The 22,545-nt window shown below is 45.0% G+C and overlaps 1 protein-coding gene across 1 annotated transcript in view; it reads right to left on the reverse strand.

Moving 5' to 3' along the window:
- Nucleotides 1-1,128: 1,128 nt before the first annotated feature.
- Nucleotides 1,129-22,545, reverse strand: part of ppargc1a (peroxisome proliferator-activated receptor gamma, coactivator 1 alpha) — a 35,782-nt gene continuing 14,365 nt past the window's right edge. Inside the window, exons 3-13 of the mRNA XM_080486005.1 lie at nucleotides 19,761-19,955; nucleotides 18,647-18,772; nucleotides 17,054-17,450; nucleotides 15,085-15,130; nucleotides 14,803-14,876; nucleotides 10,177-11,401; nucleotides 7,364-7,456; nucleotides 6,254-6,374; nucleotides 4,263-4,384; nucleotides 3,785-3,936; nucleotides 1,129-1,529 (exon numbers count right to left, since the gene is read on the reverse strand). Of these exons, the coding sequence (XP_080342131.1) occupies nucleotides 1,426-1,529; nucleotides 3,785-3,936; nucleotides 4,263-4,384; nucleotides 6,254-6,374; nucleotides 7,364-7,456; nucleotides 10,177-11,401; nucleotides 14,803-14,876; nucleotides 15,085-15,130; nucleotides 17,054-17,450; nucleotides 18,647-18,772; nucleotides 19,761-19,955 (2,655 nt within the window). The 3' untranslated portion in view covers nucleotides 1,129-1,425. The remainder of the gene's footprint in view (nucleotides 1,530-3,784; nucleotides 3,937-4,262; nucleotides 4,385-6,253; nucleotides 6,375-7,363; nucleotides 7,457-10,176; nucleotides 11,402-14,802; nucleotides 14,877-15,084; nucleotides 15,131-17,053; nucleotides 17,451-18,646; nucleotides 18,773-19,760; nucleotides 19,956-22,545) is intronic.

The raw sequence follows: 22,545 nt of genomic DNA on the forward strand, positions 1-22,545 counted from the left end.
AGGGGCTGCTGGACTGATTAGCTGGATGTTTTGATTGTTTCGGAAAGGCATAGAAGGTAATATTATCCCCACCAAACCATATATTGTACACCCTGTCTAGTGATTGCAAGTTAAATAGCATCAAATCGAAGGACATAACATAAATAGCAAAGAAATTTCATGAGGTACGCCACGTGAAATGGAGCACATAAATATTTTGTTGATTGAGATATCAAAATAAATAGATAAATATGTGTTTGTCGTGATTGAAAAGATTCAAATGCAGTTTGCGCTCTCACAGAAGGTAATGAAAAAGCAAAAAAATTTGAGAGAATATATATATATATATATATATATATATATATATATATATATATATATATATATACATACACACACACAATGATTGCTTCAGAAAAAAAATCAATAAAAAAAAAATGGGGTAACTTTTTCACAATCATGAAAAACACGTTAAAAATGCATTTTACACTGGTTGTATAAGCAAAAACACTGATTGAGAAACTTTTTAAACCGAGAAAACTATACATGGTTTACTGCCCTCCCCCCCCTTAAAATAACTTAAAAAAAGACATTTGTTCACATGCTCCCTCAAAATGAGCAATCAGACACATCTTTTTTTCCTTTTTTACAATCATATCATGTCTTCTAAACATCATGTAGGTGTACAATATGCTTTACAGTATTGTAATTACTACAGATCGACATTCTGAATTAAGAAATTTTCTCCGCATTTTAAAAAAGGCTGCGTTTTACAGTGCATAGCTGTAACAAATAAAGAACTTCGATATGTACATAAAATAAAAATATTCCTTTTTATAGTATTTGTAAATACACGGCTACATTTCTCCTTAAAATGTAGACGATGATGTTACCTAGAGAATTTTATCTTCAAGATACAATTCCCTATACTATTGTTTGTAATGTAACACCAGATCCAAACACCAGATTTCAAAGAAAGAAGAGAGAAAATCAACAGCAAAAGAAGAAAAAAAAAATCTTGCTTGAACAAGCTGCATGTTTTCAGCCCCAAAGACTTGTGGGCATTGTAGTGCTTGGAGACCCCCCCACCCCACCCCATCCCTGCCCCTCCCAAAAAAAGATGAAAGTTTTTTTTTTTTTCTTCTTCTTCCTTCACTGATGGTTGTACAGCAGTAGTAGAGGTGCACCAAACTTGTGCACCAGATTCTGAGGGTTCACTGGCTTTCCCAGAATGCAATGTCTCTTCCCAGCTCTTCAGCAGCTATGTTCATGTAAACTTCATTTTTGATATATTCATTTATATTGATATAGGTCTATAGACTTAATCTTATATACTCTATGACAGAGTGTAAAACTTGTGGTAGTCTCGTCGTCAAAGGAGCGAGAAACAACAGTGAGGTATCAGAAGTCCCACTTTGCGGCGGACTGCGGGCGCCACTGAACTGGTTACCTTCTCAGGCTGCGCTGGGCCTCCCTCAGCAAGCTGTCAAAATCCAAGGAGTCATACTTGCTTTTTGTGGAGGCCGGGTCAAAGTCGTCCGAATGAGAGTCTGAAACGGGGACAAGCAGAATCGCGAGTTAGTGCCTTCGCATCAATACTGCACGGCCATATGTAGCTCCGGCGTTAATCCGACTTCTCTGCATTTCTCTGCATCTTGTTGAAAATGCAACATTTACACAAGACATCAAGAATAACTGGACATAATGTACAAGTTAATACAAAACCTGATGTATACCTTCACTCAGACGCAAGGTAAAGATTTACCAGGTGTGTTACATGCTACACTGCTTCACGGCCGCCTGCAGTAAACAGTTAACAAAAAAAACCCAACAATGTCTCAATCTATAACCACACGATCCAGTACCAAAGAATTTAAGCCTGAAAGGGACGAGCAATGTCTCCCCCCCCCCCCTCACAGAGGCAACAAGCCTGTCCATCTCTCGAACGTCCTGTTTTTCTCGATCAACCTGATAATACATAAAGACCATCTTATCTGTGCCGACAGACAGCTTCACAAATGGGGCCCCCAAAGGGCCCAGCAAGCACACTCCAAGAGCTTTGAGAAATGGGAATGACCGCGCCAGCTAAGAGACGGCGGTTGTGATCTAATGCAGTGGCCGAGGGCTGGATTGTGTCACGCTGCACACCTTGAGGGATGAAAAATACCCAGGTGTTCTACTTAAAACTAATGGAAAGTGTCTCTGGAAAAAAAAAAAAAAAAAAAAAGGAGTTGAAGAGAGTATGGGGGTTCGGATACCACACTATTAAAAGAATCCTCCGTCCTCTCCATCTCTTTATCCGCAGCTATCAATATAGGGACAATCAAAATAGCCCGTTTCTTGACAAAGAGGTGGTTGAATGAAGGCCTTTCCATTTCAGTAGACTGATTAGTCAATCTCAGTATAATGTCTGTCCTCAAGGCTTCAGGATTAGCAACTGTTTCTCTGTGTGACATGGACTCTTCTGAAAGGCCGATGGCTTCAAGCATGTGCTTTGAAATTGTAAAGTAACTGCTTCATTTACTAGGAAAAGTGCTCTTTTTCTCTAAAGTGACCCCTTGACCCTCGTGCAGCGGGAGTATTTTACATTCCCGACCTCAATCAATACCTATCTTACATGTCATCTTCAAAGAGAAGAGATGCTCCTTTGTGGATGTGCAGTATTTAACATAATGGGGCAGATCTCACTTATATTTCACCATGGGTGACTTGAATTGTTGTCGTCTTTATGATTGTGCAGCCAACAACGCAGAAGAAAGTGCCTTTTCTTTCCTGCATATGTCAAACGTAGGGCATCACGGCGAAAGTCGAGGCCTTGATTTCACTGATAACGTGAATTATTTATCATACGCGTCATTCAACCTTCGACTGTATCCATTCCTGTGTGAGATTTCTTCTTTAAGGGTTTTTGTATCGGACCGATACAGGAACTGCGCGCTCACTCCGAAGAGTCCCTTTTGTCAGATACATTTTGCTACACCGCATCTCCTCCGACTCCCTGCACACGCAGTCCAGACGCAGGACGTACGCGGCGGCAGAAGAATCCAGCTCGCAGATTGGCCGTTCCCCTTTATGTAAATGACTTGCTCCTAACCTGCCACATCAAGGCTGCGCCTTGTTTCAGCGCCACAACAGCTGGCAACAGATGGGCCAACTCTGGCGGGAGGAGGGAGGGTTGCTGGGACTTAACCTTGCTCCCACCTTCCTCTTTTTTAACTCATCTCTTTTCTTGTTTTTTTTCTTTCTTTTTCCTCCTCTCTCTTGGTAATGTCATCTCTACTCCTGCTTTTAAAAGGGATTCCCACACACCCCCGCACACGCACGCATCGGCACATGGAAGACACGCCAAGCGCACAGCTGCGCACATGCTTTTAAGGGCCATCATTCCTTCTAATGCCTTGCTTTTCATTTCAACAAAGTAGGAAGATACATCCCGAGTCTTTATGAGTAATGGAGTCTGCTGCGTTTCTTTTTCTTTTTTTTTCTTCTTAAGATACGGCAGCGACTCGCGGTGAGGGAATTCAAGCTCTATTCTTGGCATGTTCACAAACTGACCTCTGAACCCTTGTTCACCCTTTTGAGCCCAACGGACACATTCAAGGCTGCAGGAATTGTTATCAGGACAGAGATGGGGATGTTTTTGATCTGGTAGCATCACTCAAGGCTTTTTTCCCCCCCCTCCCATTGTTGTTGTCCCCCCCCCTTCTCTTCCCCTTTATTTCTTTTCACTGACAGTCTCCCAGCCACTCAAATATACTGCATGACTGCAGGGGGCTGATGGAGTGAACAACAAAACTGCACTTACCCAAGTCTGTGTAATGTGATTTGCAGAACTGCTTTTGTCCGCCGAAGCACAGCTCGAACTGGGGCTCGTTTGACCTGCGTAAGGTGTGTCCGTTTTCAAGGGCGGCAAAGGCGTCACAAGTGTAGCGGTACGTGATGAAGCCAAAATTGTCCCTGGTCAAGAATAGAAAATGATACGTCAAGAGTGTTGCTGTGGGGCAACAATTACTGAACAGGGGGGGCCTGTCTGAGATGACGATCATGCTATTTATATGCAAAAGAGAATCGATAGAAGTGCATCTTTGGGGGCTAGAAGTAGAAGAATCAGGGGACTGCCGGAGCTTTGACTTTTTTTTTTTTCCCCCTCTTTCCTTTGCTTAAAGTTTTGCAGCTACAGCAGGGGATTCATGTCCACAAACTGAAATCAGGAAAAGCCCCCCCCCCCCCATGTACTAATACCAGACCATGGTATAGGTGCACAGAGAGTCCTTGGGTCTTACCCGTCATCCCTCAAGTTCACTGCACATTCTTCAATTTCGCCAAAGACTTCAAAGCGGCGCTTCAACTCTGTCCGGGTGCAGTCGGACCTCAGTCGCCCCACGTATACCACCCGTCTCTCCTCCTGCTCGTTAAGAGGAAAGACAGAGCGGAGGAAAAGAGATTAAAAGGGGGAGTGTGTTTTTTTTTTCTCCTTTCCCCTCTCTTTCACAGAACTCTAATGAATTGGTCTTGATCACTCCTGTGGATACTGCCGCTGACTTTGGGCCCCCGCTTTTGTCCCTCTCCGCCGTCTGCCTGTTGTGTTCCTCTGTGATTGGTTCGGCTCGCTTCCCCTTATCTGATCGAATTGCCGTTTGGAAGCACCTTCAATCTACCTCGCCACCACAATTCCTCTTTCTCTCTGCAACTCATCAACCAGAGGCAGGGTGATTTTTATCAAATGATGCCATGTCTTAAGTTTGGGGCTTGTGTCGTCTTTTTCTGAAGTCTAAAAATAAAGCAGTGGGGGTGACTCAGCTATATGTCACAAAAGCCTGCTTCCTCGCCATGGCTCAGGAGTCGAGCTCACAATGCACATCCAACTTGGCATGGGCTGCTACATGAGAGGTGAGTTAATAATATAAGGAGATTCATATCCAAGGCAGAGCGAGTGTCAGAAGCAGCAGCAGTCAGCCACAGGGCAAAAAAAAAAGAAAAAACAGATTTCCTTGAACCTCAGAGGACAAGGGGGTCAAAGTGGAATAATTTAGGTACGCACTGCACTGGGCTGCAATTATGGCTTTAGAATAGTTTAATTGCATCTGCTAATCAAATAATACAATTAAAGCCGGGGGCTATAGCATATCACTACTATTATTTATTTATTCATTTTGCCACTGGAAGGGCAAGTCCACTGAGGCCCTGAGAAGTCCTGCATGCTGTCTGGAGGGCAGCAGTAACACACATGTAAATCAGCCGCCTGGTGCTCAACACAAAGTTGACCTTTGCTCGTTTGAATCATAACTGGAAAAAAATACAGATTAACTACAGATGACTGTTTTAGTTTTTTTTTTTCTCCCCCCAACTCTCTTTAATGCTTACGTTTGAGACAAAGACCAAAAAAAAAAAAAAAAAGGTTTTGCTGAATACAAGTTTTAGTTGCTGACAACTGATAAATAGGTGGTCTTTTCTTGATGGCACCCCGAGGGCTCGCCTGTGCGAGTGTGGATGCGAAGCAGAGAGACAGAGAGAGCGACAGACGGACAGACGCATGCGGAAACTGTCTCGCACGCCCGGCCTTCCAAACCCTGTTTGACAGCTTGAGCTTCGCCGCTCGTAATTGTTTGTCTCTCCATCTCTGAAAATATATGCACGCAGAGCCACGTCTGCATTACTGCATCATTTAATGTGTGCTTTATCAACGGGTGGTAGCAGCGTTGCCCTGCTGGAAACCTGAGTAATTTCACACTGAGACAAGGAGAGAGAGGAGATAAGAAAGCAATGCGATATTCACTGCATCTGACTGAATTCTGAAACAGATAGCAGAAGGAGGGGGAGATCTTAACGGCATCAGTGGCCATTTCCCTTTTTTTTTTTTTGTCGAATCCTTTTCCTCTTCTCGCTCCCCTAGTTTCTGTTTTTCACTATTTTAACATTTTACCCCTGTGGTGTGATTAATAAGAGTCGACAGTGTTTCCAGACGGCTGAGATGTTAAAAATACACAAACCAGAGATAAAGAGGAAGGGCCTGTCGCCTGAATCATTCAGGAACTCACTTTGTATGTATTCTTTCGGCAGAGAAACACTGTGGCACATGGCACTGGGCTGCTAGAGGCAGTCTCATCCTCAGTAATCTGTGTGTGTCTGTGGGAAGGACTCTGTGTGTGGTGCCACAGCAGTGATTACATGTTGTGTTTTATCAGTGTCGGTACAGAAAGACGCAAAGTCAAATATATATATTTTTATAAAAATGCACAACAGTGAAGGGAATATCATGTGTCAGTTGACTCACTATCGCTTTTTGCTTTTGCCTCTCTCTCTGCTCGGCCCTTTCGAACTCCCGCTTCTCGTAGTCCCGGCGGTACTCCTCCCTCTTCAGCCTCTCGTGCTGGTATTCCTCATAGCTGTCATACCTGGGAGAAAAAAAAGACACACAATATTACCATCCTCTGCCTCCCCTGAACCCACAATTCCTAGTTGACGCTTGATGAAGAGCAATTGCCAGTTTTCATCAAGAAGAAGACGCCTGTTTTTCTCACCCCTGACGGCTGAGGTGGAGAGAAAAGAAAAGAAACGATGGACATGTTAATAAGATGTATTTCCACCAATGCAATGATGACGGTGCTGGCGGGGAAGGCCCGCGGGAGCGCCGGCGAGCAGCGCGGTTGGGGAGCCGGGCAGCTGCAACTGTCAGCACAACTTCACATGTCATTACTTTCTGCTTAGTTAGGGCTTCATCAAGAAGGAAAGTGCAACTTTCTCCCCAACCCTCGACCGGCACAAGACGTGTCCGTTAAGTTTTCGACTGATGAGCGACTCTCGGGCTTGTCGGGTGTCATTAGGCACGTGGGTGCCAAATCAGCTCGGAGCACTGAGCTGGTGTCACTCTCTCTCACTCTCTCTCTGCCGTGCCAGTACTTCTCTGCATATGAAATGTTCCCCTCTGCACTGGCTCATGGAAAACTACAGAGGCACTGAGTTGAATAAGCATCTTCATACAGCTGGAACTCACGAGTGCAGTTTAAATGTGCATTAGTGCAATTTGGGATTGTTTTGACACTAGTCCGATGAAACATGATCAATTAAACATATTTGCCCTGAATGTTTGTCACAGGGACCCCAAGTAAATGGGACATGGCAGCAGTCTTGCTGTGAAAAAGGGGAATCACAAAGAACTCAAACAATGTCTGACTGGTGACAAGAACGACTTCCTATTCCCTGAGTGTCTGTAGTGACTTAAGTTTCTTTTTTCAATGATCCCTCCATATATGAAGTCCTCAGAACTTTATCAGACAGTTCCTAAGAACAAACATTTGTCCTAACCAGCAGAATGCGACTGAACCAAGGCTAATAACGCGTAACAAACTGCAAACTGGGTAAATAATTAATTGAAAACAATCACCTTGGCCTGCGGCTGAGAGGAGATCGAGGCAGAGGGTGGGGGCTCTTGTGAGTTCTGGTACGAAAAGCATTCGGATCCATGTTCTGACGAGACCTTCAGGGGAAAAAAAATACCGAATTTTAGTCTGGCAACATAGATGAATATAGTTCTTTGCTTTTACTGGCTAGTTGATAGTCATCTTTATGAATCCAATTGTTTCTTTTACATACGCTTGTAATGCACGACGTGTCGATCCTACCATGTATACACACACTGACCACATCATTACATACATCTGAAGAAGCCATAATGATCTGGTCCCACACCTGGATTATTAATCCAGCCATTTATTTTATTCAGTTAATTATTTCTTCCTTTGCAAAGATAAAGGTTAATTTTTGCTTTCGATCATCTTTGAGACTTAAATTTGGAAGCTGCGGAAAAATATTCCCGTTCGATTCTGGCCTCAGTGGCCTTTCTGTGTGGAGTTTGGATGTTCTCTCTGTGTATGAATGGATGTTTATGTAAACGCGTGGCGTGTGGTTGTCTGTCTCTTAATGTTTGCCCAGTGATGGACTGGTGACCCGTCCATGGTGTACCTGCATTTCACATGTTGTAAACTGGGACCGGCTCCAGCCACCCTGCGTTCCTGAGTGGAACAAACCAAGAGGAAGCTACACCATTATACTCTTAACTTATTTTTAAGCTTACCAAGTGATTCAGATTTTATGATGATAATTGATGTTTAGTTTTTCTCTGTATCACCAGAGAGGCTTTAGTTTAACTACATTTTAATTTTTAAGGCAGTATCTGCTGTGATCTTCAAATGACTTACAGGTGTGTCTTCAATATTTTGCCCCGTGTATGAACACTATATTAATGTCAATTCTCAAATTAAGTAGAAATATCTCCTCATGGGGCAACTCAAACAACTTCTTTTTCACGGTAATTTCTGAATGCAATTTTACAAGCTATAGATCTGACCTATTTAAATGTCAGATTCTGAGTGAATTACGCATAAAAGCCTCATGCATTTGTATCTGCCACAACATAATCCAACCCACTGCCACAGAAAATGTGCGTGATTTGCTGCAGAACTTCTTTTTTTTTTTTCACACACCTGAGGTAGCATATACATGCACCTGCTATCTATTTTGTATGAAGAAGTGGTCAATAGTTTAGGCCCTAGTGGCCTGACTGTAGAGCATGTACCCCCACACTCCTCCAGCTTCTGATGCTTAATTATTGAAGAACTGCTGAAGAAGGAAGACCTGAATAATGGAAGGAGAGAAGTTTTGGGAAGCTCAGTGAAGCAAAGGGACGCTAGTTTGGAGAGATCGAGGATCTTACGCTGTGAAACTTGAAACGGTGACGAGGGATTTTGAGAATTATTTTGCTGAGATTTTGTTTGTCTTTTCTTTCATGAAAATATAATGAGCTTCTTGTTCTGTCACTCTCAAAATTCAGTCCCTATCCAGCATTTTCAGAAAGCTTGTCAGTGTCAGGTTTTGATTGAACGCTTGCAAGAAGCTGTTACTGTATAATTTGTGAGCACAAGTTGGTGAGGAGTGAAGAACAAGAGCCTGCACAGAATAAAGTGACTGTGTTGGCTCTGCGGAGTAAACTGACCTTTCAGTAATCATGCAAACAAACTGAGGAGCTGCAGTGGGGTCCTACGCTGTGAGGCACTCCTGGATTACAGCTGCCAAACACCATTTATTCACATCCTTCTTCAGTAACTACACTTAGTCTCTGTTCAACCAAAACAGGAAAAAAAAAAACCCACAACAGAAACCCTCTCGTCTCTGATCAAAGGGAAGCATGGGAAATGTAGTTCTCACAGAGAGCTATGATGATAGGAGTCTTTTTTGAGAGGGGTTTTGAGACTACATTCCCACAGACTGGATTTGGCTTTCATCTCTGGGGATGTAAAAGAGGAGGGTTTGCCACTCAGTAAAAACAACAGCTGCCGCTTAAAACAATAGCCCCAGCATCAAACACAAAACGGGAGTGTGCAAAGGGAGTGAGCGAAGGGGGGGGGTAGTGTTAGAAAGACACTCAAATAAAGCTCTCTGTGTAGAGATGAAAACGTGCACTGTTCAAAAGTCTACTGCCTCTGGCACCTTTTATGTTTTCTTTTTTTTGGTCCAGTGTGTGTTGGTTTGGGGTCGACTGCACCGCTCACCCAATTTTTGTCCCCATCGTCAGTTCAAATCAAAGTGTCACCTGGTTTAAAAGAATAATTTGGTTAGTCTGACAAGTGATGTGCTCTGAATCCCTTTCAGCACAGATTATCAGGAGGCTGAGGGCTCATGTTAAAGGCCAGGTGGTGGCCTCTGAGAAGCGGCGCCGCAGATGTGCTTGTGTGACCACATTGCAAATGACTTGTATTCTGTAATCTTTCTCAATGACTGCACTAGAAGGCGAGTTAAAAGATTGCCATCACAAGAAGAGTGCTGATATTGTTTATAGATGAGGACAGTGGCATATTTTTTCAGACCAGACAGTGTGGAGTGGGTGTGAACGTCAGATCAAAAGCCTCAGACGCCGCAATATGATGTTGTAAAACTGTGGGGGAAAGGGGTTTCCGATGCTATGGGACCATCTGACATGCAGTTTGGACAGATCATAAATTTTGCTTAAGTGTCCACGTGGGCTATCCTGTTTAACACCAGCTCCGTCAACTGATCAGGCTGGTTTTGCACTTTTATGTCAGACCCCCCGCCAGCTTCAATCCCTGTTTAAACTGCAAGCATGGAGTGCCGCCCAGCTTCAGTAAAACCAAGTGTCTGCTCTATGTGTGTGTAAGATAGAGAGAGCACGAGTTAACTCACCAGGAGGAGGGGCGTCTGTCAGGTGAGCTGGAGAGAGAACGCCTACGATATCGTGAAGAGGAGCTGCGGGAACCAGAGTGGGAACGAGAACGGGAGCGGGACCCGCTGCTGGTCCAGCAGAATGGTCTGCTGGGTGACAGGAGGAGAGAGGAGGGTGGGGAGACAGAGCCTCGTGAAGGGGAGCAGCTGGATGGAGGGGAACAGGAGGGAGAGCAGGGGGCGCAGTCAAAAAGTAGGTCCAGGGGGGTTCCCTCCCACGGGTAGAGGAAACGACTTTCACGGCCTTCATCCAGCTCAAGCTCATCGTGGAAGGGCAGAAACCCGGGGTGCAGGTAGCTGGAGCCGGGCAGCCTCTGGGAGTCATCCTCTCTGCCCTCGAGGGACTGAGGGGCGGTAGCTTTGTTAGGTTTGCTGCATGGTTCTCGCTCTTGGCCACCCTTGGTATAGAGGGTTTTTATCGGGTGGCCAAAGTGCTTATTGAGTTCTTCTCGGATTTCCTGGTCACACAGGAGCTTCCGGCTGGTGGCAGATGGATGTTGTTGGTCCCTGTCAGTGATGGATTCTTGTGAAGGGATGTGAGTAGTGTGTGTGAGGGTGTGCTCTCCTGGCCCCTTTACCCGGCTAGCTTCTTCATCCACAGGGGCAAAATTCTCCTGTTTAGCCAAAGGACCAGGTGAGGTTGATGATGGAGAACAAGAAGATGATGAAGAGGATGGCGGCATGGCTGAGTCCTTACATTCGACATGCCTTTTCTCCACTTTGCCTGCAGTAGGCATGGGAGCAGCAGTGGCACCTGAGGTGAATGTCATTTCCACAGCTGTAGTCATGGTAACAGTGGCTGTGCCCCCATCCTTCTTAGTGCTGGCTGATGCCTGGCAATAGTCATGGTCACTGTAGCCACGAGATGTGGCTCGCTTGTTGCTGCCAACACTGCGATGCTCCTCAAGGCCGCCCCCCACTGCGTGTTGAGTGACGGAGTAAGGGAGGGCGGTGGACGCTTTGCTCAGCTGGGCATAAAGCTCAGTCTGTTCGGGACCCTTCCTGGTGGGGCCCCCGCCTGAGGCACCTGGGGCCGGGGCCAGAGCGCTGGGGCCCAACTCACTCAGCCTGGCTCTTTTGCATGTCAAGGCCGAGGAGGAACATGAAGACAACTTGGTTTTGAGAGATGCTTTGAAAGGATTCTCTTGACTGGCTTTGTGTGGGGGCGTGGTAGGTGGTGTCAGACCTGCATGGGGAGGAAGAGACAGAGGTTGGGTGGAGGTGATAAAGTGGAAAGCAGAAGCATAATGCAAACCTCCCTCTCCTCTCTCCTCACACTCATCTATAAACTCCCCAGTCAGTTTATGGACGGTGGACACAGATACATGCTTGATTAAAATATTCACTTTCACTTGGCCTAATCCTGATTCCTGTTTTATTGCAATCTTGACAGATTAATGTAATGCTTGATGTAACTTAATATGGCAGTGTTGTAATACGGATGACTTGCCATTCTTTTCCTATCTGACCTTGAAAAGATCCCTTTTCATGAAAACATACCACATAACTCTGCAGTGGGTGAGTGTAATGCATCCGATAGAAAAAAAAATAAAGTAAATGTATCATGTCTCACACAAACAGTACAGCAGACAATTCAATGAAGTTAAAGCTAATGGCTTTTTGTGAGGCGCTCTTAAAGAATTATTGCTCAGCATCTTCTGCACATAACATCTCAACTCTTGAGATACATGTTAGCAATGTCTGCCATGGCAAGGAAGCATTGGAGGTACTAGTGGATGCGTTGACAATCTCCTCAGATGGCATGTCCCTACTGCTCGCATCCCCCCACCCACCTCCCATCTCTTTCCCTCGCCTCCTACAGATTTACAACCAGACAGATGGCAGTTATATGGGAAGTCCTGAGATGAGCCCACTTTATAGCATTGTTAATGCACTCACACAAACAGCAGCCACCATTACTCTCATTCTCCCTTTCCTCATCTTCTTTTAGCCTTTGTTCTTTTGTTTAGTCTGGTATTCTCTACTCCTTCCTATTTTCCCGTCTGTCGTCTTTCCCTGATCAATCTCTCATCTCTTCCTATCTGTTGATCTGCATCTTTTCCCGTTTCTGTCTCGCACAGAACAAACGTGCCCACACACCCGGGCGCTAACAGTCTCTCACTGGAGTCAAGCTCTGGCACTTTGAAACACCTACGCTCTCCCCTTCTCTTTGCCATTCTTATAATGCACATCATTCTTCCCTTTCTGGTGAATTGCACCAAATGACAGCTATTAGTATCAAATCCAGTTAGAATATGTACCAGAACAACAGCCTGGGAACGAGACTGCAGGAGTCTGATACATAAATGTGCAAGTTTGGAAAATCGCAAGCTATATTTAGGATAACCCATCCATTTCCAGCTTATCATCCTATTTATTATCTGGATGCGCCTGTAAGTAGGAGTGCATTCGCCCACAACCCTCCATACCCCCTTTCCCTCTCTTCTGTCTCTTGGTTCTGATAGTACTCCAGACATGTGTGCAATAAGCCAATTAAAACACTTTTGAAAGGGAGAAAAGAAGGATGGGAGAGAGACAGAGTAGATGCTACACAATGCCTGAAGAACTTCTGTTTCACCAATGAAGCACCATCTGTCCAAAACAATGTGCGCACAGGGTCATAAACTAGAAGCCATTAGCAATGGAGGTGAAATAAATCAGAATTAGATATATTTGTGCCTCTCAGTCAAACTTGCTAGTGATTGATGATCTGCAGACACCATCACCAATCATGCAGACTCTGGAGAGAAAATGGTGAGAGTGAGCGAGACAGTAAAAAAGGACTAAAAAAAAAAAAAAAAAGGTAAATTGCGAGGAGGCCTCGGAGCGAATAACAACTCCAAGCTTAAAGAGTTGATCCGGCAGTAAGCTATGCAAATAGCAACACACAGACCACCCCTGTGTCATGAGATACAGTAATTAAAGACAACACAGCAGCACAGGGTAAATCTATTAGCTTGACAGAGATTAGGCTCGAACAGTCAGATCCCAGGGGACCTTCCTGCCTTTTGTAGCCTTCACTGTACCTCTCTGCGAAGGGTCAAATAAGCCGACAGCCAAACGTTTCAGTTATTTACTCTCCACCGTCATACGACTGATTACAAAATGATACTAACAATCAAGTGTATCTTTCTTTCAAACAGCGTTACAACTATCACTACGACTACGATTACGATTACTGGAATGATTACTGGAATCAATTCAACGAAAACGACCTCAGTGCATGGTTGTTCTGCGTTCAAAGTGGAAGGTGGTGCCACCCACCTGGCTGGTTTCCACCTGATTATCAGTAAGCTGCTATTATCTCTGCTGTAGTGGAATGTTACTCTATACCTGCAAAGGACACATGACTCAAACCTGCAATCTTACGCCACTGCTTTTACTAAGATCTGAATAGGTCCGTTTAATAGATCACAAGACACTAAAGCTAATCTCTAATCACAGAAGGCGGGCCTCAGTAACCCTTGAGCTTGCTAATATTCAATCCTTAATGCAGCTGAATTGCGCAGGATGTAAAAGTCAGGTGAAGGGCTGTGTTTGACCAGGCTTGTAAAACGGACGCGGTGGATCAGAACGGACTCACAGATTTGGCCACAGGTCAACAGACTCACCCACGTGCAGTAAAATAGGACCAAATATTAACTGTGCTTGATTGCCCCAGAGCTGAGGGAGTCCTGTTCTTTCCCTTCATTTGATCTTAACAAGCATCCCCTGACCCTGAAGGCTTATCTACAAATAAAGGGTTAAACAACACTTCAACAACTGTCACAAAAGTGGACACAAGCAAGGCCTCTTGGGGTTTTGAATTAAGTAAAAAAACGGTGGGAGCAGCAGACGTGGCGTGTTTGAGGATCATTTCCCCAGCTGGTAAATGAGTACCCAAAAGGGCCTGTGCCACATCACAAAGCACGGGAGGCTAAAGGGCAGCTATTTTGTTTTTTACCTGAGACGATTAGTCTTAACTGAATGTGGTGCCTTTACAAACATTGTAATTCCAATCTCTGATAACCCCCACGTTAATGTTGTAGCATTTGGTCACATTCTTTTCAATGTTGTCTTGTGAATGTCATCCACATATGGCTTTTTGCTGGTGTAGTTGATGACCACGTAATAACACGTCAGTATGAAGCATTTAATGATTCACAAAAAAACAGACACCGGAAGCATTTTCACCACAGCATCCTCTCACATGTCTGATCTGAATGCATGTATGTATCAGGACAAGAAATTAATACTCTGATCAAAGAAAATCTGCATCAAACAGCAAAAGCCATTAAAACACTAACACTGCCATTTCATTTTATTCCTGGGATGTGTCCACTAAGTAAGCTGTCTGTCAGAGATCTGATCGGGGGAAAAGGCATATTAACCCTTCAGTAACAAAGAAAGGGGGCTTGCTAATAAACTCTGAAGAGATTGGAAAGCCTAATCAATACATGGAAACATAAAAGTGATTTCCTATGGCTTCACCTTGAACCTTGTACTGTGATGGAATGATTACGATGTTAACCCATTACTGATGGCAAAAGGCCAGTGAGAATTAGTACGGCCAGTCATTTTTAATTATAATTGGAACAGCAAGCTTACCTGGGGTTCCAGCAATCTCCACGCTTAATGTGCGTTCAATGGTTTTGTTCTCAAACGGTGATCCCTTGTGGTCACTGGAAGACAAAAAATAAAGGTACAGAATTTTACCTTCCGCGTGAACCGAGCGTTTTGAAATGCTTTTGTGAATTAAGAAATGGAAATGAGTCACAAGAATGCCTCAACTTGGATTAAAGTCTATATAGTTTGCTCTGTCTTTGTCTCTGTCTTTAGTTTGCTTTTGCTTTTTGCCTAGAATAATGTGAAAAAACTCCACACACTTACTTTGGAGACTCTGGGGTCAAAGGAAGTGGCAAGGTGGTTGGTTTGGCTGCAGAACACAAAGGAGCACGGGTAATTATTGATCTAGGTATGACACTCATAGCAGAAGAGAGCAGGTCCACATTCTGCAACAATTAATCTCAAATTGGCTCAACAAATGCAATTATTACTACAAAAACACTCATTCCTGGTTAGAAGGTATGTCTGTTGACACTATTGTACAAAACATATGGTTTTGGATTGACCCCATTTTAACAATTTATTCTCTTAGGATAGACTGTTCACTCTGTGAGGCAGGATGAAGTGATGGTACGTGTTTCACAGGTGTCTAGACACAGACAGACCGAGCTCAAGACAACAACAAACAGATCGAAATGGAATAAGGACACACAGAGACGATGCCACAAACAAGACACATGACAGTGGTTGAGCCCCTCCCTCGACAATAAAGTCATAATTGCATGCACCAACAGCAGAGGAGGGGAAAAAAAAAAAACAGAAAGGAAGAAAGGAGAGTCAAGGAAGCTTGTGCAGTTGCCCGAGGCTCTGGCCGACTTGTGCTCCAGCTAAGAGAATGTGGCTTTAGTAGCGCGACGCTAAAGAGCAGCATCCGGGCTCTGGGTCTAAATGTACAGATTCAGCACATTCAGCTCAATCAGCCAAAGATGGTTCAAGGGTTGACTTTGTGAATACAAGATGTACAGTAGCAAGACAAGGCTTGCCCCTTTTCCCACCCCCTCCTTTTTTTTTTGGTTTATTAAAAAATTGAAAATTTTGTCTCTTTTAAATTGAAAAAAATGCCTCTGGGTCTAGCAAAAAGCAATGGCGAGCAGGCTGTTTGCTGTCACTGTTTAAGCTCTCAAAATGACGGTTAGATTCAAATTAGAGTAGTGGTTAGTTGTGAAATCAAACTTGGAAGTGGTTAGAGCAGGAGAGGGAGAAAAGAGAGCAGTGATAAGGCCAGTGGGGGGGATGCAGTCATGATTACCTAACAACGGGTGGCCCTGGTCATCGGGGTGCTCGCTGAGTGCCTGCATGTGTGGGTGCCCTTTCCCATGTATGATGCAGGGAGGGTTGGGCTCTGCAATGCTAGTATCTGGGAGGAGCGGGCTCGGTGGGCCCTGTGAGAGCACCGCTGTGGGGCTGCTCATGACATGGTCATCATCATCGTCAACAACACCGTCGTCATCATCATCATCATCATGGTCAACATCCTCCCCAATGCACCACTGGTTTGGCCACCCCAGCTCTAGTCCAAAGCCCAGGTCTAGCCCTGGATCTGAGTGGTTAACCCAGCTGTCCAGGTCTAAGGTGAAAGGTGACAACAGGGGCTCTGAGTCAAGCGGTTCAGCCTGACTTACTCCCTGGTTTTTGTGATCAGTGGTCACTTTGAACTCGTCCTCTTCGACCTCAGCCTGGACTGGCTTTTCAGATCTCTTACCTGCTAATTTGCTCTTAGTGCTGCGTAAAGGGGTAATCTTGGGTAGGAGCAGTTGGGCTCGATACTGAGCGGGCCTCTGTTTGGAGGTGAGCAGCTGGCTAAGTAAAGGGTGCCCCGGCTTCTCGTCTCTTTTCTTTATAGTCACTGTGATGTGTCTATGTGGTGTACGGCTGGCACCACTGCTGTTACTGCGGCCTTGCCTGCCAAAGCCCTCACTAGCCTGAGTGGCGCCCGCAGCCTCTCGGCAATGCTCACAGCTGTGACTCACCTCTCTGGGAGGGAGGGAATAAGAATGCATATACCTAATAAACCTAGCGGCGGCCAGGCGGCCCACATCGCCTGGCGGCCTTCCTTCTTCACTGGGCAGCCCGTGCTCCAGTTTGGGGCGGGCATGGCCGCACGTGGAGCTTCTGTGGCCAACAGGGATAGAAGCACCCTCCGAGTCCTCAACCCCGTCATCGAGAGTGCAACGCTGCCACTTCCCAGCCCCAACACCAGCCATAATACACTCGCCTGCAGCCCGGCTCTCACCTCGCTGGTGATGCTGCGGCGGTGGCTGCTGTTGTTGTTGTTGTTGTTGTTGTTGTTGTTGTTGTTGCTGCTGTTGTTGTTGCTGTTGGTGAGATGGCACGGCTGACTTCTTCTTGGAGGTGGTAGAGGAGGAGGAGGAGGTAGAGGAAAGGGAGGAGAACGAGGAGGTGGATGACGAGGATGGTGAAGAAGAGGAGGAAGAGGCACCGAGACCCAAGCCACTCTTGTCCCTGGTGCTGGTGCCCCCCCAGGCGCTCTTGGCTTCACTGGCTTTGGTGTGGAGAAGGATGTCATCGGTGGCTGTTAGATATTTCAGCAGCTCAGTGCAAGGCCGCCTCACCGGGCGGTTCTGTTGGCTGGAGCCCCCTCTTGATTTGCCATTCCAGGGGCTCTCCGTCTGTTTAAAAAAATAATGGAGAGAGAGAGAATTACAGAGTTTGTTGGAATAAAAAGTTTCACTGACTGTTGTAGCACAGTACAGCTGATCCAGTTGTGAGAAATATCAAGTACTTTATTTGGCAAAAAAAACTAAAGCAAGAATAGTCGGAGCCTCGGAGAGGCTAAGAGACTCAAACAGCCTGAGCACAGTAGTTGCCCAACTGTCTGGGAGGCGATGGTGGGAGTGCCGTCCGCCCATCATCTTAATTGTGTGGCCCCCCCCGAGCACCACCGCTCCACTCTGTACGCACACCATGTCCTCCGGGAGTCCTCATTCGCTCTGCTCCAGAAATGGATGACTCAAATGCACAGTATGAAAATAGACTCCGTGAGGAAGGTTGACGCACTGCATGTGCAAACATTGTACGGTGGGCCCACACAAATCTGTCTGTGTTGTGTTTACCCTACAACACGATCAGATGCAAACACTTTTTACATATCGTGGATTTTAAGCAGCGGACAAATCAGAGTCAACAGATTCTTCATCTATGAGTGTAAATTGTTTATGACACTGACACTGGTCCTGCGGTATTCCACAATCTGACATGTAAGAGGAATCACATATTTAATTTGGTCACATTCACAAACTTATGATACTCGCATGGAGAGATTATTAAATCCTAATCAACCCTTCCCTTGCTGAAGAAAAATTTGTCTCAGAGTGTTGAAATGAGAACATCAAGTCTGATATTTTGATATTGTCGTCTCAAGGCATCAAGAGCGCCTTGGTTTTTTTTTTCCTTCTTCTTTTTTTTGGTTTTTTTTTCAAAAGACACCATACCAAGGCGGATAAGTGGTGGAGCTAATGAGACAACGGTGCAGACGCCTCGCCTGGAAAGCCCAACAGCAATCAGCCTGTTTTCATTACGAGATGGCCCCCTGGGATTGTAGACTGCTAGAGCAGTAGTCTAACATCTTCTAAAGGCGGCCACCAAAACAAGAAAAATGTGAGAAGTCGGCAGAGAGAGAGAGAGAGAGAGAGAGAGAGAGAGAGAGAGAGAGAGAAGCAGAGCGACGAGAGCGAGAGAGAAGACTGAGTAAGAACGAAGTGAGAGAGATAAACAAACGCTCAAAAAAAAAAAAAGTGTGTGTACAGGAACAAAATAAGTTCCAAGGTAATGCGTGTACTCAGTGAGTGCGTATGTGTGTCCCTACCTTGACGACGGCAGGTGGTGGTCTGATCCGGTGGTTGCTGCTGGCTGCATGGTTCTGTGCCTTGCCACCTGTGTATTGATTATAGCTGAGCTGGGAGTTTGCGGGTGCCAGAAGGAGCTTCTTCAGCTGCGAACAGACCCAAACAGAACCGGAGAGGTGAGAGAGGGAGAAGCGGGGAGTGAGCGCGGGTTAAGCCAATAACTGCTTTCTTTCAATTAAACAGTCGGTGTTTCAAAAATGTTCCCTCAAAAGAGATTGATTCTGTGTAAGAGAGAAATATTGCTGACATTTATAAAGATTAAACATTTTTAAGCAGGTTATAACAGGTGACACAAAGAGTTGAAGTTTTCTTTTCCTACTTCTGCAGGTGTTTTTGTGTACACACAGCCTGCCTTTTACTAATGTGGTTGAATAAACACACGGGTATTTAGCTAAAGGTCATTTGGAAGGGACCGGCATGGAATAAAATGGACTATAATGTCACATAACATAACATTTAGGTCAGTGCTGTCAAAAACACTCAGACGATATGGTTATGTGTATTAAAAAAAGATGAGGCGCCATCAAGAAGTACGCCTTTCTTGGTTATAAGATGACTTTAGCAGAGGGAGATTAGTTTAAACCCACAAAGAGCATACAAGATGAGATGGATTTTAGTTTTTTGCACTTTCATTACGTGTCGACTTGATTGCAGGGCCTGTGGCACTGTGTCAACCATAGTTGGCCCCACTGCAGCACTTATATCATTGAATTGGCGCCACAATAGCTTTGATAGTTTTTATTTATAATTAGCACTACACACTGATCCCTTCCGGATACTTCTATCCCCAAAGCATCTGTACGTCTGTATGTTCTTGCAATACATTAGCATATTGTGGCAGAAAAAAAAACGTTGTAGAACTTGAGCATGGCCAACTGAGAAGGCTAACAGACAAAAGGCCACTTCTGGAGCTCAGTCATGCCTAAGTGTCTCATGCACGGTTTCCACAAACTGGCATAACCACGACATTGTACTCTGGGACCAGAAGTCATATCTGAGGGATAACATGTTTTGATTCTGGTGGTGGGAGTGGTGGTTGAGAATAGTGAGGAAAAAAAGAGTCGTTGATGTTACCAAGGAAGGCTCCTCAGGCTCTGGGGTGCGTGGTGAGCCGTCAGGAGAAGAGGGACAGCTCTGGTCACTGGCATTGGTCACGTCCCCATCTGCCAGGGCCTCAAACGAAGGCAATCCGTCCTCATCCACCGGGATGCTGTCCAGGGTCTCTGTAAGCACTGCCAGCAAGTTGGCCTCATTTTCTTCATCTATCTTCTTAGAGAGGACAAGAGGGGGAAGACAGACAAAAAAAATAAAAAATCGAGAGACAAGAAAAATAGGACATTTTAGTCAGAGGAAGTTGCTTCTTTCTTATTCCTTTGACTTTCACAGAAGTAAAGGTGGTGGGTGGATGTTTGCATGCTTTCATGGTGAAGATAGTGGGAAGATTTTCCTCAATTTTTGGAACCGCAGAGCTCACTCTATTTTGGCAACCTTTTAGAAAACAAAATTTTCCTCATGTGCATGTGAGTCAGGCCTGTCAGTCATATTTTAAGCATGCAGCTTACTGGACCAAAATAATATCTCCCTTCTAAAAACCCATTACCAGGGCTGACAAGTAGCAAGTATCGAGGGAGATGGCAGTTGTGGGTGGGCTGTGGTATGGAGGAGATTTGTGGGGGTAAAAGGAAACAATTGGAGGAGTTTGTCTTTACTCTCTCTTCACCCACAGAACTGAGAGACGATTGGTTTGCCTACTACAAGATGTGTTTGCTCACAATTCTTAGATAAGGAGAATTACAAGCCACTAATACTGAATACATGAGATATATTTAAAAACGTTGGTGTGACAAATGATGTTAGGGAAGTTACCATCAACGTTTTCTGATAAATAATGCTGGTTCTCTCCAATCGGCTCCTCTTTGATGCACTAGTGACGCTGTATGCTTGCTGCAGCTGGCTGTTTAATGGTGAAGATTATAACTATGTGCGAGAAATGAAGAGACGGAGAGCTGAGTATATAGAAATGGATGGAGCAGGCGAGCGAGGGATGAGCGCTGCCAGCTATCAACACTGGAGGTTTACTGGGGACAATAACTGTGTGTGTATGTCAAGAAAAACAACAAGAAAAGAGAGAATGTATATAAATAGATATTATGAGTGAGAGGAATGCAGCTTACTCGACTAAAGAGCGCGTGTGTGTGTGTATATGTGTTTGCATGTGTATGCCGCTGTGCCGTTTAGTATTGACAACTGACAATAGGAACTGCAAGTTCCCGGGCCATAAAAGCCCAGGGGACTTTCAGACAGCGGAAAGATAAACAGTATCGTCACCCTGGGACGTTCTTCAGCCAGTCCAACATGAACAAATCCCTTTATGCACACAGCAGGATTATCATTGTGCGGCGACGGTGTGTGGCCATGAGGGGGGGGGGGCATCAAAGTCTGGAATACGAGCTCTGCACCTCACAAAACTCCTAATCCCACTTGTGTTTGTCTACCGCTCTGATTTACACATAATTATGCACCCACCATTGATGGCACTTTTGGAGAAGCTTTGGATTCACCAATGCGATAGCAGTCATTTTAGCGGTTCTGCCATCCAATTCTCATTTATAGATGACACAGATATCTTGGACGTTCGGTTAGCTAGCTAACAGTGAGGAAAACGATAATCTGATGCTCATTGAGTAGATTTTCTCCTAACAACATGAACACTCAGTCATTATTAAAAAATGATAAAGGGGACATATTTCACAGAGATAACGCAGCATAGATTGGGGCCATGCCGCACTGGAAAGCAAATGCCTTGCAGGAAATTGCTCTGTATGAGGTGGCATGCTGTTTAATTACTTGCATGGAGCTTCAAATCCACTGTGCTGGAACCCTGTGCTATTGAAACGCTCACCGTCTTCCAGCATCCCGAGTTATTACATGAGCATTAAGCAGGTAGGTATTAACGGCCGATAAAGCCAGAGCCTTGGCTTAGCCCAAACATACATCCTAGCATGAGAAATTGAAATTTAGCATCATTTTAGATGATCACAAATGGGTCTCTAATGAGCCAGCCATCTGTTCAGCTCCATGCTCATCAACTATCCAATCATCGCTGTACTTAGGCATTGCTTTATTCACCTCACTTCTCTTCAAGCCTATGAATCTAGATTCTGTAGAAATTGCTGGTTTCCACCTTTATGCGGGACGGGTGCCATTAAATGCTGTCAGGACCATGCAGGCTTGTAATGGTTTGGAGGGGATTGGGAAATTATTGAGGCCGTGAAAAACTCAAATGCAGTGATTTCAATCCTGTTTCAAAAACCGCCAATTGGTGAGTTTCCACAGGCACATTGCATTCTCAAAAGATAACCCAGAAGGGACTCTCATATTCTGAAAGAGACACTTGTAAAACCCTGAGTTGTGACGATCACACCGCAGTCGCTGCTGCGGCTCGGGAGGAGGCACTCATAGGCCAAGTAGGGATTTGAGAAACTGGGGTAAAGAGCAGACCTCAGTGATCATTTCAACCCGCGAGAGAGAATGATCTAATACCCCTGTCCAGGAGGGCAAGCTTTTTTATGCCAGTTAAAGGAACACACGTTACGGGGTTCCTGCACCAAAGTCAATGTAACTCCAATAACTCTCTCGCCTCTTGTATACTGATAAACAAAACCTCTTTGAGAGTGGACTTGGGAGCTATGGCACCCAGAGGGCCTGCCACCAGAATAACCTGGCAACCTACTGCTGACCATGTTCACTTATATTGATTACTACAGCAGCTGCTGAGAGGAAAAGAGGACAGGAAGAACAAAGAGAGAGGAGAAAAATTGTCTCGGCGGGAGCACTTTCTTGCCCATCCCGCTTAATG

The sequence above is a fragment of the Lipophrys pholis genome (genome assembly GCF_963383615.2).
Source record: "Lipophrys pholis genome assembly, chromosome: 18".
In the NCBI taxonomy this organism is placed as follows: Eukaryota; Metazoa; Chordata; class Actinopteri; order Blenniiformes; family Blenniidae; genus Lipophrys; species Lipophrys pholis.